At 44.7% G+C, this 23,579-nt stretch overlaps 1 protein-coding gene across 2 annotated transcripts in view; it reads right to left on the minus strand.

The window, feature by feature from the left end:
* Positions 1 to 23,579, minus strand: part of LOC124150117 (high affinity cAMP-specific and IBMX-insensitive 3',5'-cyclic phosphodiesterase 8B-like) — a 263,092-nt gene that overhangs the window by 110,447 nt on the left and 129,066 nt on the right. The window contains exon 1 of one of the 2 annotated variants that reach the window (XM_048392388.1): positions 18,875 to 20,191. The exons of the other annotated variant lie outside the window; for it this stretch is intronic. Within the exon in view, the coding sequence (XP_048248345.1) occupies positions 18,875 to 19,081 (207 nt within the window). The 5' untranslated portion in view covers positions 19,082 to 20,191. Of the gene's footprint in view, positions 1 to 18,874; positions 20,192 to 23,579 lie in introns of those variants that run through there. 2 annotated transcript variants of the gene reach the window in all.

The raw sequence follows: 23,579 nt of genomic DNA on the forward strand, positions 1-23,579 counted from the left end.
TTATGAATCACTATCAAATAGTGATAATTGGTGTTCGCGAAACGTCACAAACACATGCAAGGGCAAATCAATTGTTCATCTGAAAAAAACAAAGGGGAAGAAATGCTACTAGTCAAAACACGCAATTGCATCGGGAATGAAACCCGCACCTATCGATTAATCAAATTCATTCGCAAAACAAACTGAAGCTATGGGCGCCTGAGTTTGGGATGCTAAAAACACTGGTTTAAATTTGAATTGTTTGTCAAACCGTTGCTTTAGGGAATATACAGATATGTGAACAAGCCAGGTACGTCACTTGTGTTGGCCATGAAATAAAGGTTAGACAATCACGCTTGTAAATTCAAATAGGCTAGACAGAAACCAAACCGTAACGAGGGAGGGTAACGGAAGACCTCGATCTACCATGCGCTAACATGTTTAGTTCAGCAAAGCTGAACGAGCAACAAATGTCGGCAGTAAATTGAAATTTGACGTTGCAAGTGTGATTTGACAGGCTCAGTTAGCGTGTAACAAGTACTTGTGACGGATCTAACCGACATGCTATATGTGCACACTGGGCATAGTGCGACTCCGAAATGCGCTGCCTATTTACCCGTACGTTGTATATGAGCAATAAATCTATAAACCAACAAAAAGATTTACCGTTATACGAGGATGTTTATCTGCAGATAGGTACCATTTAGTCAATGACCAAAAAGGGACAAAGCTTGGCATTACAGTCGAGTTGATGTTTTATTGAGGATGTTCGCTGATCTTTTATATTGATATATAAAAAAGGTCTCCTTCGTCAATAAACAAGAATGTGTGTATTCAAGCAAATTTAACGATGAATAGCAGTTGGTCGGACATATAGGGTTGACAAATTAACCCCCAAAACGTCCTTAACGGCATGTGTCGATTTAATTAAACATATATTAAACACGTTACGGGTACAATGTGGGTACAATGTGTGAAGCCCATTTCTGGTGTCCCCCACCGTGATGTTGCTGGAATATTGCTAAAAGCGGCGTAAAAGAAACCATACTCACTATGTACATTGATCGATAATGTTCATCTTTTTGTAAAAAAGGATTACCTATTATATATAATATCATAATCTGACTTTCGATACTCAGAAGCATTGCAAGTAAATATAATTTATCTCCCTGTCGGCCAAGATACTTGATATATGGCTGTAATGTAACATTTAAGGTGACAAACAGGGAATCAACGTGTATCTCTCATATAGTGTGAGAGAGTTTATACGTTTCCGACATCACGGACCGGAGATGACGTTACAGTCTCATTAACATTGCCCTAAAATAATATGACGTTTGTAGTTCTTGTTCTTGAACCATGTGCTCTATGTGAATTATGAGGAAAGTTCGCTGGAATTGGACAAAGTATACGGTAAAATACGTTTGTAACGAACACGCTAAAAACGAACTAAAATTAGTGGCCCATTAACCGTAGTATACTGTATTTAGAGCTGGAAAAAGTAACGCGGCAATACATAACATTTATACGGCATTCGTCCCGAATAGAGCGACTGCTAAATTAATATTTGTAACATTGAACACATATCTCTTATGTCTTTTCATTGCTACAATTTATGGGGGCACGGGTGGCCCAGTCGTCTAAGGCGCCGCGGTTCACTGTGCAGACTTGCGTCCCTTGAGCACGCCAGAAACCTATGATTGTGGGTTCGAATCCCGGTTCACCCCGATTATGTTTCTACATTAAGCCGACACGCCGTGATATAACTAGAATACTGTTAAAAGCGGCAGTAAACCCAACTCACTGATTCTAGGCATTTATTAATATTGAATGGCGTGAAACAAACGCGCCAGTTTAACGTATCGACTTCATAACAGCATAGGGCGAGTTTTTGAAAGCCAAATGGAATATAACCCGTCATCAGAATATCTGATGTCAACCATGGCACAGCTGTCCCATCACATGGTAGACATTGATGGCATTTGATGAACATGTGGGTATTGTGCCACAACCGATCTCGCCCCGAGGTCCATGTACATGTTAGTGAAATATTGCATTTATCGTATTCATTGATCAGAGCCACGAGCTGGAGAACTGAATCTACTTTGGGGTCGTTTTGCTCGAGTACTTCACCCTGTGCTGGTTCCACAAAGCGGGGGGCGGTCGGGTAGCCTAGTGGTTAAAGCGTTCGCTCGTCAGGCCAAAGACCCGGGTTCGATTCCCGACATGGGTACAATGTGTGAAGCCCATTTCTGGTGTCCCCCGCCGTGATATTGCTGGAATATTGCTAAAAGCGGGGTAAAACCATACTCACTCACTCATTCACTCCACAAAGCGGAAGTAGGTTTAAATCCTACCTACGATAATACATGGATGACAGTGCTAAGATCACTTCCACTAGCTAACATCAAATTCAATCTCTTGTTTGATCTTGCTGAGTGCGTAGTCAGAGGACTAAATCATATTTTATTTACCCTCATGAAAATTCTTTTCCGAAACCTTCTTCCGTTCAGTGAATGAGAGTGAGTATGGTTTTAGGCCGCCCTTCGCACTATTCCAGCAATGTCACGATTTGGGACACCGGAGTGAGTGAGTGAGTATGGTTTTACGCCGCTTTTAGCAATATTTCAGGATATTTCGGGAATCGAACCCGGGTCTTCGGCGTGACGAGCAAACGCTTTAACCACTAGGCTACCCGACCGCCACTTGGGACACCGGAAATGGGCTCCACAAAGTGTACCTATGAGGGGAATCGATCCCGGACCTTCAGCGTGACGAGCGAACGCTTTAACCACTATTCTACCTCACCGCCCCTTTAAGTAGTTACTTGATCATGCATTATGGATGGCGGAGAAAGGTTCCATATCCGAGGAATTAATTATAACCAATTGAAAGGTATGTTTATAAACAAAGTGTAACAGTACACTACTGACTTGCCGTGCTGGACCGAGCAGCTATGGGCAAACACTCGCATGAACATTTCCACTGAGAGAACTGGTAATATTTTATATGCAATATCACAGTCGAGATAAAATCTTCTTGTTTCCCCCACGGCGGGATGTACTGTGCATCTCCCGCGGTTGTGTGACTGTGTACCGCCGTGGTTGTGTGTACTATGTACCCCCGTGGTTGTGTGTACTTTGTATCCCCGTGGTTGTGTGTACTGTGTACCCCCGTGGTGGTGTGTACTATGTACCCCCGTGGTGGTGTGTACTATGTACCCCCGTGGTTGTGTGTACTGTGTACCCCCGTGGTTGTGTGTACTGTGTACCCCCGTGGTTGTGTGTACTGTGTACCCCCGTGGTTGTGTGTACTGTGTACCCCCGTGGTTGTGTGTACTATGTACCTCCGTGGTGGTGTGTACTGTGTACCCCCGTGGTGGTGTGTACTGTGTACCCCCGTGGTTGTGTGTACTGTGTACCCCCGTGGTTGTGTGTACTATGTACCTCCGTGGTGGTGTGTACTATGTACCCCCGTGGTGTTGTGTACCATGTACCCCCGTGGTTGTGTGTACTATGTATCCCCGTTGTGGTGTGTACTATGTACCCCCGTAGTGGTGTGTACTATGTTTCCCCGTGGTGGTGTGTACTATGTACCCCCGTGGTGGTGTGTACTATGTACCCCCGTGGTGGTGTGTACTATGTACCCCCGTGGTGGTGTGTACTGTGTACCCCCGTGGTTGTGTGTACTGTGTACCCCCGTGGTTGTGTGTACTATGTACCTCCGTGGTGGTGTGTACTATGTACCCCCGTGGTTGTGTGTACTATGTACCTCCGTGGTGGTGTGTACTGTGTACCCCCGTGGTTGTGTGTACTGTGTACCCCCGTGGTTGTGTGTACTATGTACCTCCGTGGTGGTGTGTACTATGTACCCCCGTGGTGGTGTGTACCATGTACCCCCGTGGTTGTGTGTACTATGTATCCCCGTGGTTGTGTGTACTATGTACCCCCGTGGTGGTGTGTACCATGTACCCCCGTGGTTGTGTGTACTATGTACCCCCGTGGTGGTGTGTACCATGTACCCCCGTGGTTGTGTGTACTATGTACCCCCGTGGTGGTGTGTACCATGTACCCCCGTGGTGGTGTGTACTATGTATCCCCGTTGTGGTGTGTACTATGTACCCCCGTAGTGGTGTGTACTATGTTTCCCCGTGGTGGTGTGTACCATGTACCCCCGTGGTTGTGTGTACTATGTATCCCCGTGGTTGTGTGTACTATGTACCCCCGTGGTGGTGTGTACCATGTACCCCCGTGGTTGTGTGTACTATGTACCCCCGTGGTGGTGTGTACCATGTACCCCCGTGGTTGTGTGTACTATGTACCCCCGTGGTGGTGTGTACCATGTACCCCCGTGGTGGTGTGTACTATGTATCCCCGTTGTGGTGTGTACTATGTACCCCCGTAGTGGTGTGTACTATGTTTCCCCGTGGTGGTGTGTACTATGTACCCCCGTGGTGGTGTGTACTATTTACCCCCGTGGTGGTGTGTACTATGTACCCCCTGTGGTTGTGTGTACTATGTACCCCCGTGGTTGTGTGTACTATGTACCCCCGTGGTGGTGTGTACTATGTACCCCCGTGGTTGTGTGTACTATGTACCCCCGTGGTGGTGTGTACCATGTACCCCCGTGGTGGTGTGTACTGTGTACCCCCGTGGTTGTGTTCATTATGTACCCCCGTGGTGGTGCGTACTATGTACCCCCGTGGTGGTGTGTACTATGTACCCCCGTGGTGGTGTGTACTATGTACCCCCGTAGTGGTGTGTACTATGTACCCCCGTGGTGGTGTGTACCATGTACCCCCGTGGTGGTGTGTACTATGTACCCCCGTGGTGGTGTGTACCATGTACCCCCGTGGTGGTGTGTACTATGTACCCCCGTGGTTGTGTGTACTATGTACCCCCGTGGTGGTGTGTACCATGTACCCCCGTGGTGGTGTGTACTATGTACCCCCGTGGTGGTGTGTACCATGTACCCCCGTGGTGGTGTGTACTATGTACCCCCGTGGTGGTGTGTACCATGTACCCCCGTGGTGGTGTGTACCATGTACCCCCGTGGTTGTGTGTACTATGTACCCCCGTGGTGGTGTGTACCATGTACCCCCGTGGTGGTGTGTACTATGTACCCCCGTGGTTGTGTGTACTGTGTACCCCCGTGGTGGTGTGTACTATTTTTCCCCGTGGTGGTGTGTACCATGTACCCCCGTGGTGGTGTGTACTATGTACCCCCGTGGTGGTGTGTACTATGTACCCCCGTGGTGGTGTGTACTATGTACCCCCGTGGTGGTGTGTACTGTGTACCCCCGTGGTGGTGTGTACTATGTACCCCCGTGGTGGTGTGTACTATGTACCCCCGTGGTGGTGTGTACCATGTACCCCCGTGGTTGTGTCTACTGTGTACCCCCGTGGTGGTGTGTACTATGTACCCCCGTGGTGTTGTGTACCATGTACCCCCGTGGTTGTGTGTACTATGTATCCCCGTAGTTGTGTGTACTATGTACCCCCGTGGTTGTGTGTACTATGTACCCCCGTGGTGGTGTGTACCATGTACCCCCGTGGTTGTGTGTACTATGTACCCCCGTGGTGGTGTGTACTATGTACCCCCGCGGTGGTGTGTACTATGTACCCCCATGGTGGTGAGTACCATGTACCCCCGCGGTTGTGTGTACTATGTACCCCCGTGGTTGTGTGTACTACTATTTATCACCGGCGGCAATACTATCATGCATTGACATTACACACATTACACACAGCCTCCTTCAACCAAAATAAACCAGTATTGGCCAATTTTATCCCAGCAAAGTGTGTTTAGTTAACATTTGCGGAACAATGTCAGTCATGCGGTCTTACCAACTCGATATTGAGAAGCAGAGAGTATTAAGGTAACCTTGGTTTATTTCGATATATAATGAGACGCTCACTGCTCTACGTGGTCTGCATAAATTGCGCTGGTCAAGGTGTTCTACATATATGTCTGTAGGCTGACTTAGGAGGTATCTCTGCTTGTGGACGTGGTCAAGGGAGTCTACATATATGTCTGTAGGCTGACGTAGGAGGTATCTCTGCTTCTGGACGTGATGAAGGTGTTCTACATATATGTCTGTAGGCTGACGTAGGATGTATCTCTGCTGGTGGTCGTTGTCTCCGTAGCCGTGGACGGACCCTGGCCTGCGTCGTAATGTTGACACCGTCGGCGATTGTGTGTATGTGTATAAATAGTTGTGTTCTTCCTAAAGCTTACACGTGCAAATGTGAAGGCGGATAGATTATACAGTTAGGTTTATTCTCCACCCTGCGATCGCCTGAAGATATGACTTGCACTTCCCAGAACATTTCACGTTGACCCAAGTGAAGATAAAGTTTACTCCTCCAGGAACAGTGGGCCGCGATCCCCAAATATATGACGTTTAATCCACTCGTGTTTAAAGTTCAGTGGATACATATCAACTTTTCAAAGCGAAAATGATTTGCACAATAAATCGTATGGCTTTCGCTGGGAAAGCCTTTCAATATCAACAAAAAAAACAGATTTAAACATCAACATTGCTATTTACATAACTAACAGAAAGCAATAAATAAATGTGTTACTAATCTGTCACGTGTACAGATGTCAATTGCAGTCGTCATCTCTGCGTGAATGAAAATCCGATAAGGATCGAATTTCTGATTCATAAAGCAAGCGATGTGGGGTTTTATGTTAAATCTAACGAGACGGTACGAAACTCAAGATGCAAAATTTTAATCACTCTACTCATAAATCACGCCGTTTAGATATCATGAAATAAATCAACTTAAGTTGACGTGAAACATCAGTTTCAAGAAGTTGTTCAATAAAATAACGCCGATAAAATGATATGCCTGGGTTTGAAACGCCAATCCATCAATCTCATCATGTCACGGTGATTTAAAGTTATTTCATCGGGGGAGTGTGTGTGAGTGTGTGTGTGTGTGTGTGTGGGGGGGGGGGGGGGGGGGGGGGGGCAGTCGTCTAAGGTGCCGTGCAGAGTTGCATCCCTTGGGCACGCCTGAAACCTATGATTCGAATCCCGGTTCGCTCCGGTTTAAAAGCGTTGTTAAACCCAACTCACTAAGAATTACTATCAACCATTTAGGACTGAACCGATACTCTGCATGTGGTTTGTGTGTTTGTTGTCGTTTAACGCCGCACTCAGCAATATTCAAGCAACATGACGGCGGTCTGTAAATACATGCATCTACCAAGTCAGCGAGCCTGACCACCCGATCCCGTTAGTTGCCTCCTACGACAAGCATTTGTATGGCAAGCATGGGTTGCTGAACAGCTATTCTATCCCGGATCTTCACGGGTCCTCTGCCTGTGTAGGCACACTGGGGGTTGCATACTTAGCCGTGCCTGGAAGTGCTAGTCGTGGGTTCCTTGTTCCTCGTCTCTCTGTGTGTGTGTGTGGGGGGGGGGGGGGGGGGGGTTTGGTCTTCCCCACAGTGGTACACGTCTACGACCCACGTTATGTCTCTGTGGCATACTACTACTACTTCTACTACTACTACTACTACTACTACTACCACTAGTCCACGTGTAAGGCGCATCATTCCACACGCAATGTATGCTCAAAGCTGTACATTATTTTTCCCGTGGTCAATGGATCAATGTGCACTCGATTTTCATTCTCAGTTCCCTGTCTATCGGACGCTAGAAGGTTAACAGCCCCATCTAATCGGGTACCCATTCACCACATATTTCGAACGAAGATATTGCTTAAGGAGACACCACACCTGCTACCTGTGTTTCAGTGTGGGGCAGGACCGAAGTTCTAGAGTCGACCCTCAGCGACTAGCGATATTTAACTGTGACCCCCGCGCTGTACCTTGAACTACGCGTCACCACGTTGAAGACACGCCATCATATAACTGAAACAGTGGACTCACTGCATCTTTCTATAACTGGAAAAAAATTAATGTTCATCCCCAGTTATTGCAAGTTGTTGTCCGAAGCTATATGGTACAGAGTCCGTGTCTGTCGCTCTCCCCGTGTAACGAAAGATATCTGAGATAGAAAATAGTTCCGTCCCCGAAGTCGATTTCTTCCAAAGTGACACATAGGACGCGGTAGCCAATCACATTGTCCACTGAACATGCATTAGGAAGATGAAAGAAAGTTCCGCCAAGGCAGAAAGAAGTCCCAGGCTAAAAAAATGGCTGCACGTTACATCAGAGGGGCCTTTCTGAAGTTAACTGCTCTGTATGTTTAACCAATCACGACATTCACCCTTGTCCAATCACTGCACGTTAATATCTCAAATTAGTTTAGTGCCACAACAATGACAACTTTCATTACATTGCCACTCTGAAATCGTCTTTGTACCTATTAGGTTAACGCAATTGTGTTGACGAGAAAAATATCTTCAACAAATCTTAACCGATCCATAGATTTGAGAGATCACTAGATGTGACATACAAAAGTTAATTCTGCACTGAAAGATCACATCAGTTTTAAAGGGGTTTACAATTCAATTCGCTCTTTCCAAGAGGTCTGTATATTCCTGAAAAAGGAAAGTTGATCACAGCAAAAATGTATCAACGTTGCGCTATAATTGACCATCACCTCTGTCTCCAAGTTTACCGATTGTCAACTTTCTCCGTTTAGTTTATCTAAATAATTCACAGGTTCCACTGTCATTACGAATACTGACCCGTGAAGATCCGGGGTAGAATCAAATATTCATTCAATTCAGATATGCGTTTCAATAACAACGGAAACTAACAAGCATTATAAAAAATTGTTTCATCGAGTAACCACAATAGTTTAAGTGTGGATCTCATCAGCAGGACCCGTGAAGATCCGGGGTAGAATAGGTCTTCAGCAACCCTTGCTTGCCGTAAAAGGCGACTATGCTTGTCGTAAGAGGCGACTAACGGGATCGGGTGGGCAGCCTTGCTGACTTGGTTGATGCATGTCATCCATCCCAATTGCGTGGATCGATGCTCCTGATATTAATCACTGGATTGTCTGGTCCAGACTCAATTATTTACAGATCGCTGGAATATTGCTGAGTGCGGCGTTAAACAACAAACCAACCAACAACATCACGAATACTGTGACCAGACTTGTTCTTTACAATCACGAAACGTTACGGTAACAATGGAGTGTTATTTTACAAGAGTGAGTGAGTTGTATTTAACGCCGCTTTTAACAGTATTCCAGTTATATCGCGGCGTGTCGGCTTAATGTTGGAGGAAAGCCCGAAGTGATGCAGGTCTCAGACGTTTACCACTTCGGTGAAACCCACGAGCACGGGTACGGTGCTGACAAACCTAGAAACATAATCGGGGCGAACCGGGATTCGAACCCACAACCATAGGTTTCTGGCGTTCCCAAGGGACGCAACTCTGCACAGCGAATCGCGGCGCCTTAGACGACTGGGCCACCCGTGCCCCCTATTTTACAAGAAGCGAACTACATTCAGTGGTGGAGATATGACAAGAAAAGGGAGGCGAGTGTATGTCTTCGTGTGGCGAGTGTGCGTTTGAGTCATGGTGTGTCTCATGTTCATTGGCATCGTTTGGGTGTTATGTTTTTGTTGCGCTCACCTTATCTTCAACAAGATTCAAAACGTTTGACAAATCCTTCTCTTTAAACATTGACACCCTGTATGTTGAAAGACATTACTCAAAAACTACACATAGTTTCCTTAAAAGATAATATCATGTTTCCATTCATTCCAGGTTAATACTCAGCAGCTAGACCCTGGTGGTCCGTCGTTAACTGGACATTCTACACACTGAACGCAACAATAATCATACGGCACTGTATGCAGAAGTAAGCAGAATCCTGTGTCAAGTACCGTATTCGACGTAATAAGCGCCCAGGGCGCCCTCAAAATTAGGTATAGGAGGCTCTTATTAGAATATAATTTCAGTGAAAAAAAACAGGGTTGAAAGATCGTAAATTTAATGGTTTATGCTGACAGCCTGAAATAATACAAAAGAAAAGTCTGTGCGTATTATACACGACATATATTTTCCGGAATTAAATTGCCCATAATTAAGGGTGCATATAACACACGAGTGCGTATTATACACGAATAAATAAGTCTTGTGTACATTGATCAATCGGAAGGGGTGCTAATTGGGATTGTTCACTAGCCAATTCATTAACAAATATCGCCGTAGGCTCTTATTACGTCGAATACGGTATATGGTGCGATACATAATTTGTTCCTATTGAAGCATCGAGAACGGGTCATTATCTCTCAGTGAGTGGAAACGAGGTGAGTGAGTGAGAAAAATTGTCACGACATTGTTCCCATGTTTAAACGTCATAGGACCAAGCCACCATGGGTGTTCATGACGTGATTAATGGAATCCACGCTCGTTGTAGGCCATGATCGTCACGTGCAATATGGACTCCACCCTCTTTGTAGGCCATGATCATTACATGGAATATGGAAATAACAAATACATGTTGAACCAAAATTATGTTCGAGTCTTTTACAGTTTTGGGCTTCACAGAAAGAGATGAACATCAATCAATAATATCTCAATTAAATACCATATTAACGTAATGTATTTGGTCCAAAAATATTAATTTGATTTGCCATATGTAATATTTTGGTTTCAACGGAGAGAAACACATTACATGATGCAGGCCGTGAGCCCAAGAATGACCCCAAACAATTATTCGAATGAATGTGCGGTTTCAAACAAGTGATCAACGGATCCTTGCTTTGCAAAGAGACATAACTCAAAACAGCGAACTGTGCGCTCCATGTCACTTTACGCCTTGCTTTAGTAGAAAACAGTGACAACATTGCATGTCTTGTACTAATCATACATGAATGAAGAACATCAGACTTTACTTGCGAGACACCAACATTATCAAAATTCATATGATACTGAAGTAAATATTCTAATAATGATACAACTCTGACAATATTTATGTAAAAAATAATCCTCACTGAGAATGTATCGCGCGTTTACCTAAGCCGTAATAATTCACAATAATGTAACTGAAACATCATATTCCAGTAGTATAAACGCTCCTAAAGACACAAGAAACCATAAAAAATATGCATATGGCATATGAAATTTACGGTCGTTTAACTGCAGATTAGATACCTCTTATTTTAATTTGGAATCCAGTGCAATCCACGACATGAACGCTTTAGATCAGTACTCTTTTGGAACGTGTAATTACACATGGGTAAAAGGTCAGCTATCTTAGACCAGTCCGAATAGGGGTCACAGGTAGTAAAAAGGGTAACAAATCTGACTGAATATTGGAGCTGAAGACGAGCCGGCCTTATGCGTCACGCGAGACTGCACGGTTAGTGTATGTTCTGCTGAATTGTACGAGGCGTTTTCAATTTTCCAAAGGTCACACACCCCTTTTTAGTTTGCTAAGTTGAATCATTTTTTTTTATTAAAACATGACTTCAGGTAATATCCACAACACAAGATTTCACTATTACGCGATAGCTTGGATGTGAGGCTTAGAACTCACCTACAACCCTCAAATGTGTTCAGAACCTAACTTCATCATGCATCAGTGTACCAGTGAGTGAAACATATATCAGAGTCCGATACAGTTCTTATGGGTTATCGGAAGCCATTGTTACAACCATCGATAAATAGGTCATGGATAGATCGATGTATTCACATGCATGTCTTTGTGTGAAAGGGTTGTTAACTTTGAGGTATCTAATGGGAGTTAGATACCTGATTTTAATGTTATTTTGATCAGAGTCAAACTTCCTTTCAGAGTCTTGACACGCATATTAAAACACTGTATGCAAGTTTGGAGCCGCGACGTCATCACAGAGCGGCACTGTGTTTTAACGCCGATGCACGCAAACCTTGCGACCATGCTTTCTATTTGCGATGTGGTTTATACAACGACCGTATCCTTCATTAGATGAGGGTTGCGAAGTCGCCAATCACGATGTTGTCTATGCAGCGATCCCTGGTCCACAGTATATACTATGACCCTGGGTCGCTGCATAAACAAGTACAGTAAACTACGGTTATAACGAACTCAAAGGGACCAGTGATTTTAGTTCGTAATAACCGTAGTTCGTTATAAGCATATAAACAGCATATATACATCAAATGGCCGGGACTAAAAAATAAGTTCGTTATATCCGTCAGTTCCTTATAAGCGTGTTCGTTATAAACGTAGTTTACTGCCTATTGTGATCCAACGTCGACTATGATCTTAAGGGGCAGTGGGGTAGGCTAGTGGTAAAGGCGTTGGCACGTCAGCGTAGGCCTGGTTTCTATTCCCAAATGGGAACAAAGTGTGAAGACCATTTTCAGATGTCCCCTGCCGTGATATTGTTGGACTATTGCTAAAAGCGGCGTAAAACAATATTCATTCACTATGATCTTACGTTAATCACCTTAACCTGAAAGCAGCTTCCGTAGAGCAACGGCAAATTCAAACGTCAACGAAGAGAATAATCTGTCTCGATTTTGTGTCAAAACAGATAAATGGATCGTTGAAAATCGGCAATGACACCCAGTGTCCGCAAAAAAAAGGTAAGCACATATCACGGGAGGACTGAGCCATCGACACGTGAAGTGTCCTATGAGGGGATGATTGATCTGGCTCACGTGGACAAATCTCTAACATATCGAATAACCCATTCGTGACCAACTCGTGTTATTCCGGGACAAGCCGAATAGCGACTCGTGCCCCTCTCGTGGCCATTTTTGCGACCGGGTTCCGTCTTAGCGCAAACGGGCATACCTAAAACAGTTGTCTACCCGTTGTGTAATGGTTCACATATATTTCCCCATATATTATATATACTTCAGATGCAATTTAAAGCACATCGGGATATGCGGAATTATACAGTATGACTGAACACATTTAACTGTGTCTTGGGTATATTTTTAGATGCAAGACATATGTAAAAAAAAAAATTATTTCTGAGGGATTCTTTGACGAAGAACTTGAAATCATACGCGCATTCTGATTGGTTTGTCGTATTTTCGCACATAACATTCATCGATAGGGGGACGAGTCTTCTTACGGAAAGGTTACGGAAAGGGGCGAGTGGTGACGAATGCGAATAACCCGGTCAATGTTCTGATGACGTCTGTGTCCAGGTTTCTCAAACAGATTTCAATAGATTTGTATATTTACTGATATAAAAAACAAACTACCTATACACACGTACAGAATGCATCACACACATAATTGCTATGTACATTGATTTAACACACATGTCAATCTGGACAACGCAAACGATACCGGCAGTACTAGTGAGTAATAGTCTCACAATTGAGTCGAAGCAAATGTGTTTGAGTTAGTATTAAGAAGAAAGGCATTTCTCTATCTCCCCGTCAGTGTACTTAATCATGATTTGGAAATGACTTACTATGATGTTTACACGGAGAACACGAATTCATCAGAAAAAAGTGCTTGTGCGAGACAGACAGGTCCACGGGAAGGTTGCTGGCGTAATGAATTGATGGATGAGTCCATTATCACATAATGCTATATCTGTATCCGTGGGGGTGCTCGCGGGGGTGTTGGGGTGGACGTCAAAATGCACGCGTGATAAAAACGATCTTGCGAGATTATTTAAAACTGGAAGAGTTATGGGCAAGAGGAAGAGCGATCAGCTAGAGAGTAGGAGAGACTAAAGAAACGAGTGAGTAGTGTTTGATGCCGCTTTGAACATTATTTCAATTTAATTACGGCACGTGGGCTTAATGTGGGAGGAAAACCCGAAGTTATTAAAGTCTATGGTGAAACCTTTGATCGATGGTATGGTGCTCACTAATCATGACCAGTAGCATATGGCATTGGAACCCACAATCATAGGTTTCGGTGGGTTCGTCGAGGACAGGGCCACCATAAGATGAACAGCTTGAGAGGGCGAGGGTCCGAGCGAACGGTATTGTTTCAAGAGCGCAGAAGGAGGAAATCGTGTCGGAGATACTGTATCCCTACTTACACACCAGTTAACGAAACAAACATCACAGCAAACAGTACATCTGGGACAAATATTCAACCTTGAATATCCCCACTCTGTGGAAAAAACACATCCGTGGCTGGTTGGAACAATGGTCGATAACAAATGATTAGACACTAAGCATTTGCGATAAGATTGAAGAGCCATTAACACACGGCCTACGGAGCAATTCTACCCTACTCCCCAACCCCAGCCGCCCCCATGCACTCACCCATCCACAACCACACCCACACCCACACCCGCACCCACATACCCAAGGCGTCTTCCAAGTACCCTAGATCGGTCTTCTTTGAGAGGGAATCGTATATTTGCCACGATATACGTAATCGCCTGACAAACCACACTGACTAGATGAGACCACGTCGAAATAAATTGTTTACGATAAAAGGTGATTCCGCTCGCGTTTCTTCGCGATCAGCTGGAAGAAATACAATAAACATTGATTTTCAAGTAGCACTTTCAGTCCTACTATAACGCCTAGGACGGATACATATTTACCTCTCGGTTGACGATGAGGCCAGACCCAATACCACGACAATACTTGAGGATACACTTGGGGAACTTGATCAATTTCCTCGAAATATCCGGTTCATTTGCATGCGTTCATTCTTATTATAATATTATATATCTTATATTATTTCTATGAAACTGTCCTACCGTGGTGTCCTAACGGGTTAGAGATGGCAACTCATTGTTTTCATTCGGAAAACATCTTTGATGCTCATTCGTTTTTTGACAAGTTTTTGACATTTGCACATTCATAAGAGTACCGGTCGGCAGTCATTGTGAAACAAAGAGTTGGACTACAGGATTCAACGATCAAAGAACGGCTTCGTGTTGCAAGTTTTCAAGGTACTGTGTCGCTCATGTCCCAGCCAAAGTCGCAAACATAATCTCCCCGCAGTAATTTAAGCATCACCCACTATACAGAGCTTCGCCTGTTCGGTCCGAGTTCGTAAACTTGGCTCCGTCTCTCGGATCTGCGCATACCAGATCGCGTACCATTCCAGTATTATAACAGAGTTTACAAGTGTTACGTGATCTTTCATCATGTATGCATAATCTCTTTGAAACAACATTACCTCAAACTGAATTCCATGAAGGATGTTTTATTAAAACCAAACCTGGTACAGAACGAGCAACACTGAATATGTTCTGTAAGCATGACATGCAAGTCTGGTGTGAATGACATTCCACATCCCAGTCACACTGGTCGAGGATCACTGTGTTCTGATAAGAACCAAATGTGTACTTGACCTCCCTCGACTAATGAAGAATCTCCCACACGTCTCTATTCCAAGTTGTACATACAGTGTATTAGTGAGTGAGTGAGTTTGGTTTTACGCCGCTTTTAGCAATATTCCAGCAATATCACGGACACCAGAAATGGGCTTCACACATCGTACCCATGTCGGGATTGGAACCCGGGTCTTCGGCGTGACGAGCGAACGCTTTAACCACTAGTCTACCCGACCGCCCCTACAGTGTATTAACATTCTTTACATAGTGTTTTTTGAAATACCAAGTTGCCCAAACTCGCCAGATATTCAAGGACGTTTACACGATGGAACACAACTTGGTCTCTGGTAAGGTGATTCTTTCCGGGAGTATGTTTCATTTATTGGTAATTCATGCCTCCCAGGTCAATATTTGTATAACCTCCTTGGTCAATATCTTTTCACAATTGATAAAACTAATTTATTTTTCACAGAGGAAATGTTTTTAACGTGTATCGAACTTTCTGTCAGATAACTTGCAATGTTTAGTTGTAAGCGATTTCTACCTCCCTGTACCAGGATAGTAGTCTTAAACATGAATAACGTTGGTCAGTTTAATCATCCCGACATGCCAATAGTAATCAGTCCGCATTATCATCAACACAGCCTACTGACGGGATACCACAGACCATATTACACGAATCCAATATGTGGTGAACAGTTTGTCTTTACAATTTACCATAACTATGACTGGATGTCCGAGTCGTGTCATCAATCTGTTTAATCAAAACCTCTGTTCACCGGGCTCACAGCAAAGCTTTTGTGTCGCGCTGGCAGCGACAAACAGTTTATTAACACTTGGTTCATCGAATCACCTCATGTACCGCCAACCACAATCACCTCATCAACATGGCCAGCGTCTATCGTTACCACCTACCACTTACATCACCCCTTCTCATGGACACATGCAGGACCACAGGTGTGTCATTAAACTCGCCCCAGAGGTTTGGGTCTGACATTCTATACTGTAATTATCGCCATGGTCAAAGAGTAAGCAGGTGTGGATTGGTGAAGTAATAAACGAGGACTGGCGTTTACTTCGCGTATATCACTCAAATAATTTCATCCCTGTAGTTTGAGTTGATTTTTGTTTTCGGGAATATAAAATTGATGAAAAGTCAAAGTGATTGCTCTCGGGGTATATTTGAGGTTATGGTGGATGTTGGGTCCAGTGCCGTAGCCAGCTCAGGGATGAGTGGAGGGGGTGGGGAGGGGAGAGCAGTTGACCCCCCCACCCCACCCCCACCCCCCACCCACCCCACCCCCCACACATACACCGGAGTTTGCATGGAAAACAGTGTTATTTGAATCAAGTTGGTGACAAGTGATACTTGCCCAAATATTTCCCTCCCCACCCCCACCCCCCACCCCCCGTCAAAAAAGGTTAACTACGGCCTTGGGGTCATATAAATGAACGCACCATGCATGTGTTCACACACTGGCATGACATACCTGCGGCCGAATCAGGTTGGGTGTAGGGGTGGATGTTGAGTGTATTCGACACGCCATGACACTAGTACATCCATAACATAAAGCCGAGAGCATACAAGTTGCAAGTGGGAAGTGGAGGGTTGGTTGTGGCGAGGGGGTTGTATTAGACCTGGTAGTATATACAGTGATATATGCATTCAAGAGTTCCACAGACAACATGGTAATCTCTGTGGGGGCACATTGGCGAGGTCTGCTTCAGACTACACATTATGTTTCAGCTGTGTAATTACATGTAATGAACTGAGGGGCTCTTTCCGTGACGGCAGGAGACTACTACCCCGCGGCCTGAGACGAAGGCCGGAAATGTAGCCGTACAAAAACCCGGACTCACGGTAATGGGGTATAGCTCTCTCAAGGTCACGTAATCACAAGCTGTTCGCCCCGATGTTTAAAACATAAATGAAAAATGTAATTAAAAGACATATTGATACTACTAAACGAAAATACTAAACTGAACATTAGACAAAAAAATTGCATCATGCATGTATGTGTCAAGGGAAGGTAAACAAGCACGGGGCCATGCAACTAGCATTTTACACAAACAACTATTTGCTGGTATAAAATATAAGTTGCATGGCCCTGTGTTAAAAATATAAGTCTTAGTTCTACAATAGAGCATTGTTTCCGTTAATCACAGAATAGTCATTAGTATCTCCGCATTGGGCTAGTAATGATCGTGACCATGTAATGACAACTTAGTTCCATTAGCCATTTGTGATGAAATATTAAGAATACTCGTGGTATCTATTCCGTATAACGTAGAGATTACAACAATCACCCATACTAGCATTCAACATATACGACTGTTGAAATGTACTCCCATATGATGTATGTAGCCAATATAGTATAGTCCAGTTGGTGTATAGAGCTATATGGACGTATGTAGCTAGACTTACATCTAGTCTCTGAAATGAACACATCTTACAGAAAAAAAACTGTTGTTAAATTATCTTTAAAAAAATATAATGAATAGGAGCCCAGATACTCTTCATTTTCAGCCTGATAATGCAGTAATCTAGACTTACCAAATATCATAGACTTGCTTGGGCTGTATTGGATATATTTGTTTCAGGGTCTGTATGACAGATTTTATGTAGCCTATAATGTTTAGTCCGAGTCGGTGTATAAGGCTATATGGACGTACATAGCCTATATTGCCTAGTCCAGTTGGTGTATAACGCTATATGGACGTATATAGCCTGTACTGTGTGGTCCGAGTTGGTGTATAACGCTATATGGACGTATATAGCCCATAGTGTCTAATCCGATTTGGAGTATAACGCTTGATGGACGTATATAGTCTTTATTGTCTTGTCCGTGTTGGTGTATAACGCTATACGGACGTATATAGCCTATAGTGTCTAATCCGACTTGGAGTATAACGCTTGATGGACGTATATAGTCTTTATTGTCTTGTCCGTGTTGGTGTATAACACTATATGGACGTATATAGCCCATAGTGTCTAATCCGAGTTGGTGTACAACGCTTTATGGAAGCGCAAGAAGATGTTTATTCTACGTGGTGCGATGGCCATGTTGTCGTCTAGCAGGCAGTTAACGTGTGTTATGTTACACGAGATATATCGGGTCGGTGTCAACGGAGGCCACCTAAACCACTCCGTAACCGCAAGCCATATGTTTAGATTTATCAGCACAAGTTTAACTACAAAAAAACAACCAGCACGTGTCGATACCGCTATGAAAACATGTCGAGGGGTTTAGCGGTGTCTGTTGAACCAGATATCTTTACGACCATAACATTTCGGCATAATGTAAGCACACAGTTTAATTCCATGGTATCGTGTTAAGATTACACAAATACTTCAGCTGTGTGAGACATTATGATAAATGCTGCTTTTCTAGAGATTATTTCATGGCATTCTTTCCTATTTAGTCTGTGTTAAAACCATTGCTGTCATAGAACATAATTAATAATTTCTATTCACATCATACGTTATTGCAGGTGTTAGTTAAGCTATAAGCACATGGATGAACATACGGCATGACAGCTGCCTTCATAACGTCCGTGAAAAAATGTAATAATGACAATATATCGGATCTTTCTACAAACGACACAATTTCATAATAACACTTTCCATGGAGCATGTTAAACGCTAAAACGGAAACCAAAATACCTTGACAGTGCCCCGTATTATCGGCCTTAAAAACTTACAGTAATCTTCATATTTGGTTTCCCCGAGATAGATCCGGCGTAAGGGGACGACACACTTGTGTCCGTTACTTCCGTACGTATGATCTGTCCGTGTGCGGCGTGGTAGGTGGTGGTACTGTAAGATGGGCGTGGTGAGTTAGAGTCGTCCGACTCGCGACAGTAGACTACCCCAGTCTGTGAGACATGAATACTGGGTGTGCACCCCATCCCCTTGCTCACTCCTCCTGAAACGATGCCGAAGGGGTGGATTTAGTCGCCGTCAGCAGTCCCGGACACTGTTAGGGTGGCTACCATTCTGGGTCTGTTCCGTGTAATCCTTTCCGTAACATAGGTTTATCCACAATATGTCAAGTTGCGGCACGGAATAGCGACGTGGTGATATTTATATGATATTTAGGTATGAATCCCTCCGAGAATTAATATCTCTGTACACAGTCGTGGTTTAGATACGGTGTATCATAGTACAGTTCCTCCAAATCTGTCGACATGAATGGGCACTGCGAACACTTATCATGGGTTAGATGAGTTAGTCAGAACTTGACTGACTGGCTATAAAGTAGACCCTCTCTCTAGAGGTCAGATTGCGCCTCACACTTGTAGCTCCAGGTCTAGTACAGTTCCAGAGAGATTGAACGCCGGCACACTAGAGAGCCGGTGGTGGCCCTGTTGCAACACATTCCTGCTGTACTCGCCAGTGTCAGCGAGGCAAGTCACTATAGAACCAGACAAGCCACAACAGTGTATTACCCAGGCGAGTGGAAATATTACAGAAACAGACCAATATTGGTTAACATGGGAACGGCGATGTCTCTGTGATGTCAACACTAAATTCGGCCGATCCACCAATCCGGTCCGTTCGACGACCACGTGACACCAGGGCGTGACGTCAATGAAACCCCGGCAAATATGATATTTAAGGTCGTTTTCGTCCTCGGGGCTGGACGCCACTAGCAGGAACAATCGCAATAATCACTTGGAAACTATCAATCGGAGATGAAGCGGTGTCCAGTTCGATTGAAAGACCAGATCGACGACACGATGTCCGTGTAGACTCGAGGGTGTCACCGGTTTACGCCATAAGTGCGGGACCATATGTATTATACTGAAGAAGGCATGTAAACAAGCCAGCACGCGTAGCCTCTGTTTTAGCTCCACCGGTAACAGTGAAATTGTGTCACCTTGTCGGGGATCAATTGAAGACAGCTACACTCTAACGCGCGTCTGTCATTCCCCACGCTCGCTCGTCGGTGTTATCGCTGCTCGCTCGTTGGCCAGCGTTCTCTCGGACACCACGGCTACAGTTCAACCAGGCCGGGAAGACCCTCCCTTCCACGACACCAATAACAACCAACGAACTGTTCGTCATCCAGCAACCGACAGCAGTGGGAGAAAATCGGCGTTAATTCAGCGAGGGCACCTTTAGAGTTGGACTTAGGAAAATCAATGAGGGTTCTAGATACAGCGTTTCAGAGCACAACGGAGAGGAGCAACAGGCAGTCTCAATTTAACTGTAGCTGCGTACAATTAAGGAACACGAGCCCTATTATTCTTCTGTCGTCTTGTTAATTGTCTAATGGGACATATTTTGCACGTGCAGTGGTCATGCACGTGCGGCAGAAAATGGTACAAGGAACTTACTTGGGTTTCTTAAATGGTGAGTGATGACGTCACAGAGTCAATAACAGCGAATATGTAGCTTTGCGGAAACGTCTCTGCTCTGATTGAAACGTTGATTTTTTCATCAGATATTTTCAGCGGTCCTTCTGAACAGTACGGGAGCTCTTGCACACAATCACGAATCTGATGAAACTAGTGTAGGTGTACGAGGTCGGTATATTTATTTATTACTTTGAAAAATAGCCATAGATTTCCTTTTTTCAGTAATTGCGATATATTAAGATGCCAAATACGTTACAAGGTTTGTGTCTCATGCGTTATGTCCATTAGTGCTGTACGATATGATGTGAAATGGTTAAATCCGAGTTTGCACGACATAAACGGATGTTATGGTGAGCTATATTTATACCAGAGATCAAATAATTATTCTATTCAGATATGCGTTTCTATAACAACGGAAACTAACGAGCATTATAGAAATATGTTTCATCGAGTTACCACAATAGTTTAAGTGTGGATCTCATCAGCAGGACCCGTGAAGATCAGGGGTAGAATAGGTTTTTAGCAACCCATGCTTGCTGTAAAAGGCGACTATGCTTGTCGTAAAAGGCGACTAACGGGATCGGGTGGTCAGGCTCGCTGACTTGGTTGATACATGTCATCGATCCCAATTGCGTGGATCGATGCTCATGATGTCAATCACTGGATTGTCTGGTCCAGACTCGATTATTTTACAGACCGCCGTCATATAGCTGGAATATTGCTGAGTGCGGCGTTAAACAAACAAAACAAACAAACAAAGCATACATATTGAAAAGTGGACGTTACGAAGCACTCGAAACTATGGATCCAAATCAAAACCATCACCATCGAATAACCATATAACTCATGTATGTGCCACCATCGAACATGGGTATATACTTTCTTTTGCCAGGTAGTCTTAATATGGGTTGATAGAAAAATGCATATTATGCGTAGATTTTGTAAAGATATGCAGTCAAATCTCTCGTGAGACCCATTCATCGTAAAGAGTCGGAACAGTTTAAATAAAACTCATTGTATTTGTACTTCCTGGTAGCTCCTATAGCCACCCAGAACGCTCGTCAGTGTTAAATGTGTAGTTGATAGTATTGGACAATAGGCGATAACAACGTTTTGTACAAGGAAAATACTGTAAATATGAAAATCAACAAGTCACCGAAAGAGGAAGCGACAGGAAAACTTAGAAACTGAAACTTGCTGGCGGGATGTGACATGGTAACTCCCCGTGAAATATGCTGGCGAGATGTGACATGGTAACTCCCCGTGAAACATGCTGGCGGGATGTGACATGGTAATTCCCCGTGAAACATGCTGGCGGGATGTGACATGGTAACTCCCCGTGAAACATGAAACATGCTGGCGGGATGTGACATGGTAACTCCCCGTGAAACATGCTGGCGGGATGTGACATGGTTACTCCCCGTAAAACATGCTGGCGGGATGTGACGTGGTAACTCCCCGTGAAACATGCTGGCGGGATGTGACATGGTAACTCCCCGTTAAACATGAAACATTTTCGCGGGATGTGAAATGTAACTCCTCGTGAAACATGAAACATGCTGGCGGGATGTGAAATGTAACTCCTCGTGAAACATGAAACATGCTGGCGGGATGTGAAATGTAACTCCTCTTGAAACATGAAACATGCTGGCGGGATGTGAAATGTAACTCCCCGTGAAACATGCTAGCGGGAGGTCACATCTTAACTCCCCTTGGCACATGCTGGCGGGATGTGACATGGTAACTCCCCGTTAAACACGAAAAATGATGGCGGGATGTGACGTGGTAACTCCCCTCGACACATGCTTGCGGGATGTGAAATTTAACTCCCCGTGAAACATGAAACATGCTGGCGGGATGTGACATGGTAACTCCCCTTGAAACATACTGGGGGGATGTGAAATGTAACTCCCCTTGAAACATGAAACATGCTGGTGGGATGTGACGTTTTTCCTCCCCGTGAAACATGAAACATGCTGGCGGGATGTGACATGGTAACTGCCTTTGACACATGCGGGCGGGATGTGAAATGTAACTGCCCTTGAAACGTGAAACATGCGGGCGGGATGTGAAATGTAACTGCCCTTGACACATGCTGGCGGGATGTGAAATGTAACTCCCCTTGACACATGCTGGCGGGATGTGACATGGTAAGTCCCCTTGACACATGCTGGCGGGATGCGACATGGTAACGCCCCTTGTTACATGCTGGCGGGATGTGACATGGTAACTCCCCGTGAAACATGCTGGCGGGATGCGACATGGTAAGTCCCCTTGACACACGCTGGCGGGATGTGACATGGTAAGTCCCCTTGACACATGCTGGCGGGATGCGACATTGTAACGCCCCTTGACACATGCTAGCGGGATGTGACATGGTAACGCCCCTTGACACATGCTGTCGGAATGTGACATGGTAACGCCCCTTGACACATGCTAGCGGGATGTGACATGGTAACGCCCCTTGACACATGCTGGCGGGATGCGACATGGTAACGCCCCTTGACACATGCTGGCGGGATGCGACATGGTAACGCCCCTTGACACATGCTGTCGGAATGTGACATGGTAACGCCACTTGACACATGCTAGCGGGATGTGACATGGTAACGCCCCTTGACACATGCTGGCGGGATGCGACATGGTAACGCCCCTTGACACATGCTGTCGGAATGTGACATGGTTACGCCACTTGACACATGCTAGCGGGATGTGACATGGTAACGCCCCTTGACACATGCTGGCGGGATGCGACATGGTAACTCCCCTTGAAACATACTGGGGGGATGTGAAATGTAACTCCCCTTGAAACATGAAACATGCTGGTGGGATGTGACGTTTTTCCTCCCCATGAAACATGAAACATGCTGGCGGGATGTGACATGGTAACTGCCTTTGACACATGCGGGCGGGATGTGAAATGTAACTGCCCTTGAAACGTGAAACATGCGGGCGGGATGTGAAATGTAACTGCCCTTGACACATGCTGGCGGGATGTGAAATGTAACTCCCCTTGACACATGCTGGCGGGATGTGACATGGTAAG

The sequence above is a fragment of the Haliotis rufescens genome, unplaced genomic scaffold (assembly GCF_023055435.1).
Source record: "Haliotis rufescens isolate VD_foot unplaced genomic scaffold, xgHalRufe1.0.p SCAF_1, whole genome shotgun sequence".
Lineage (NCBI taxonomy): Eukaryota > Metazoa > Mollusca > Gastropoda > Lepetellida > Haliotidae > Haliotis > Haliotis rufescens.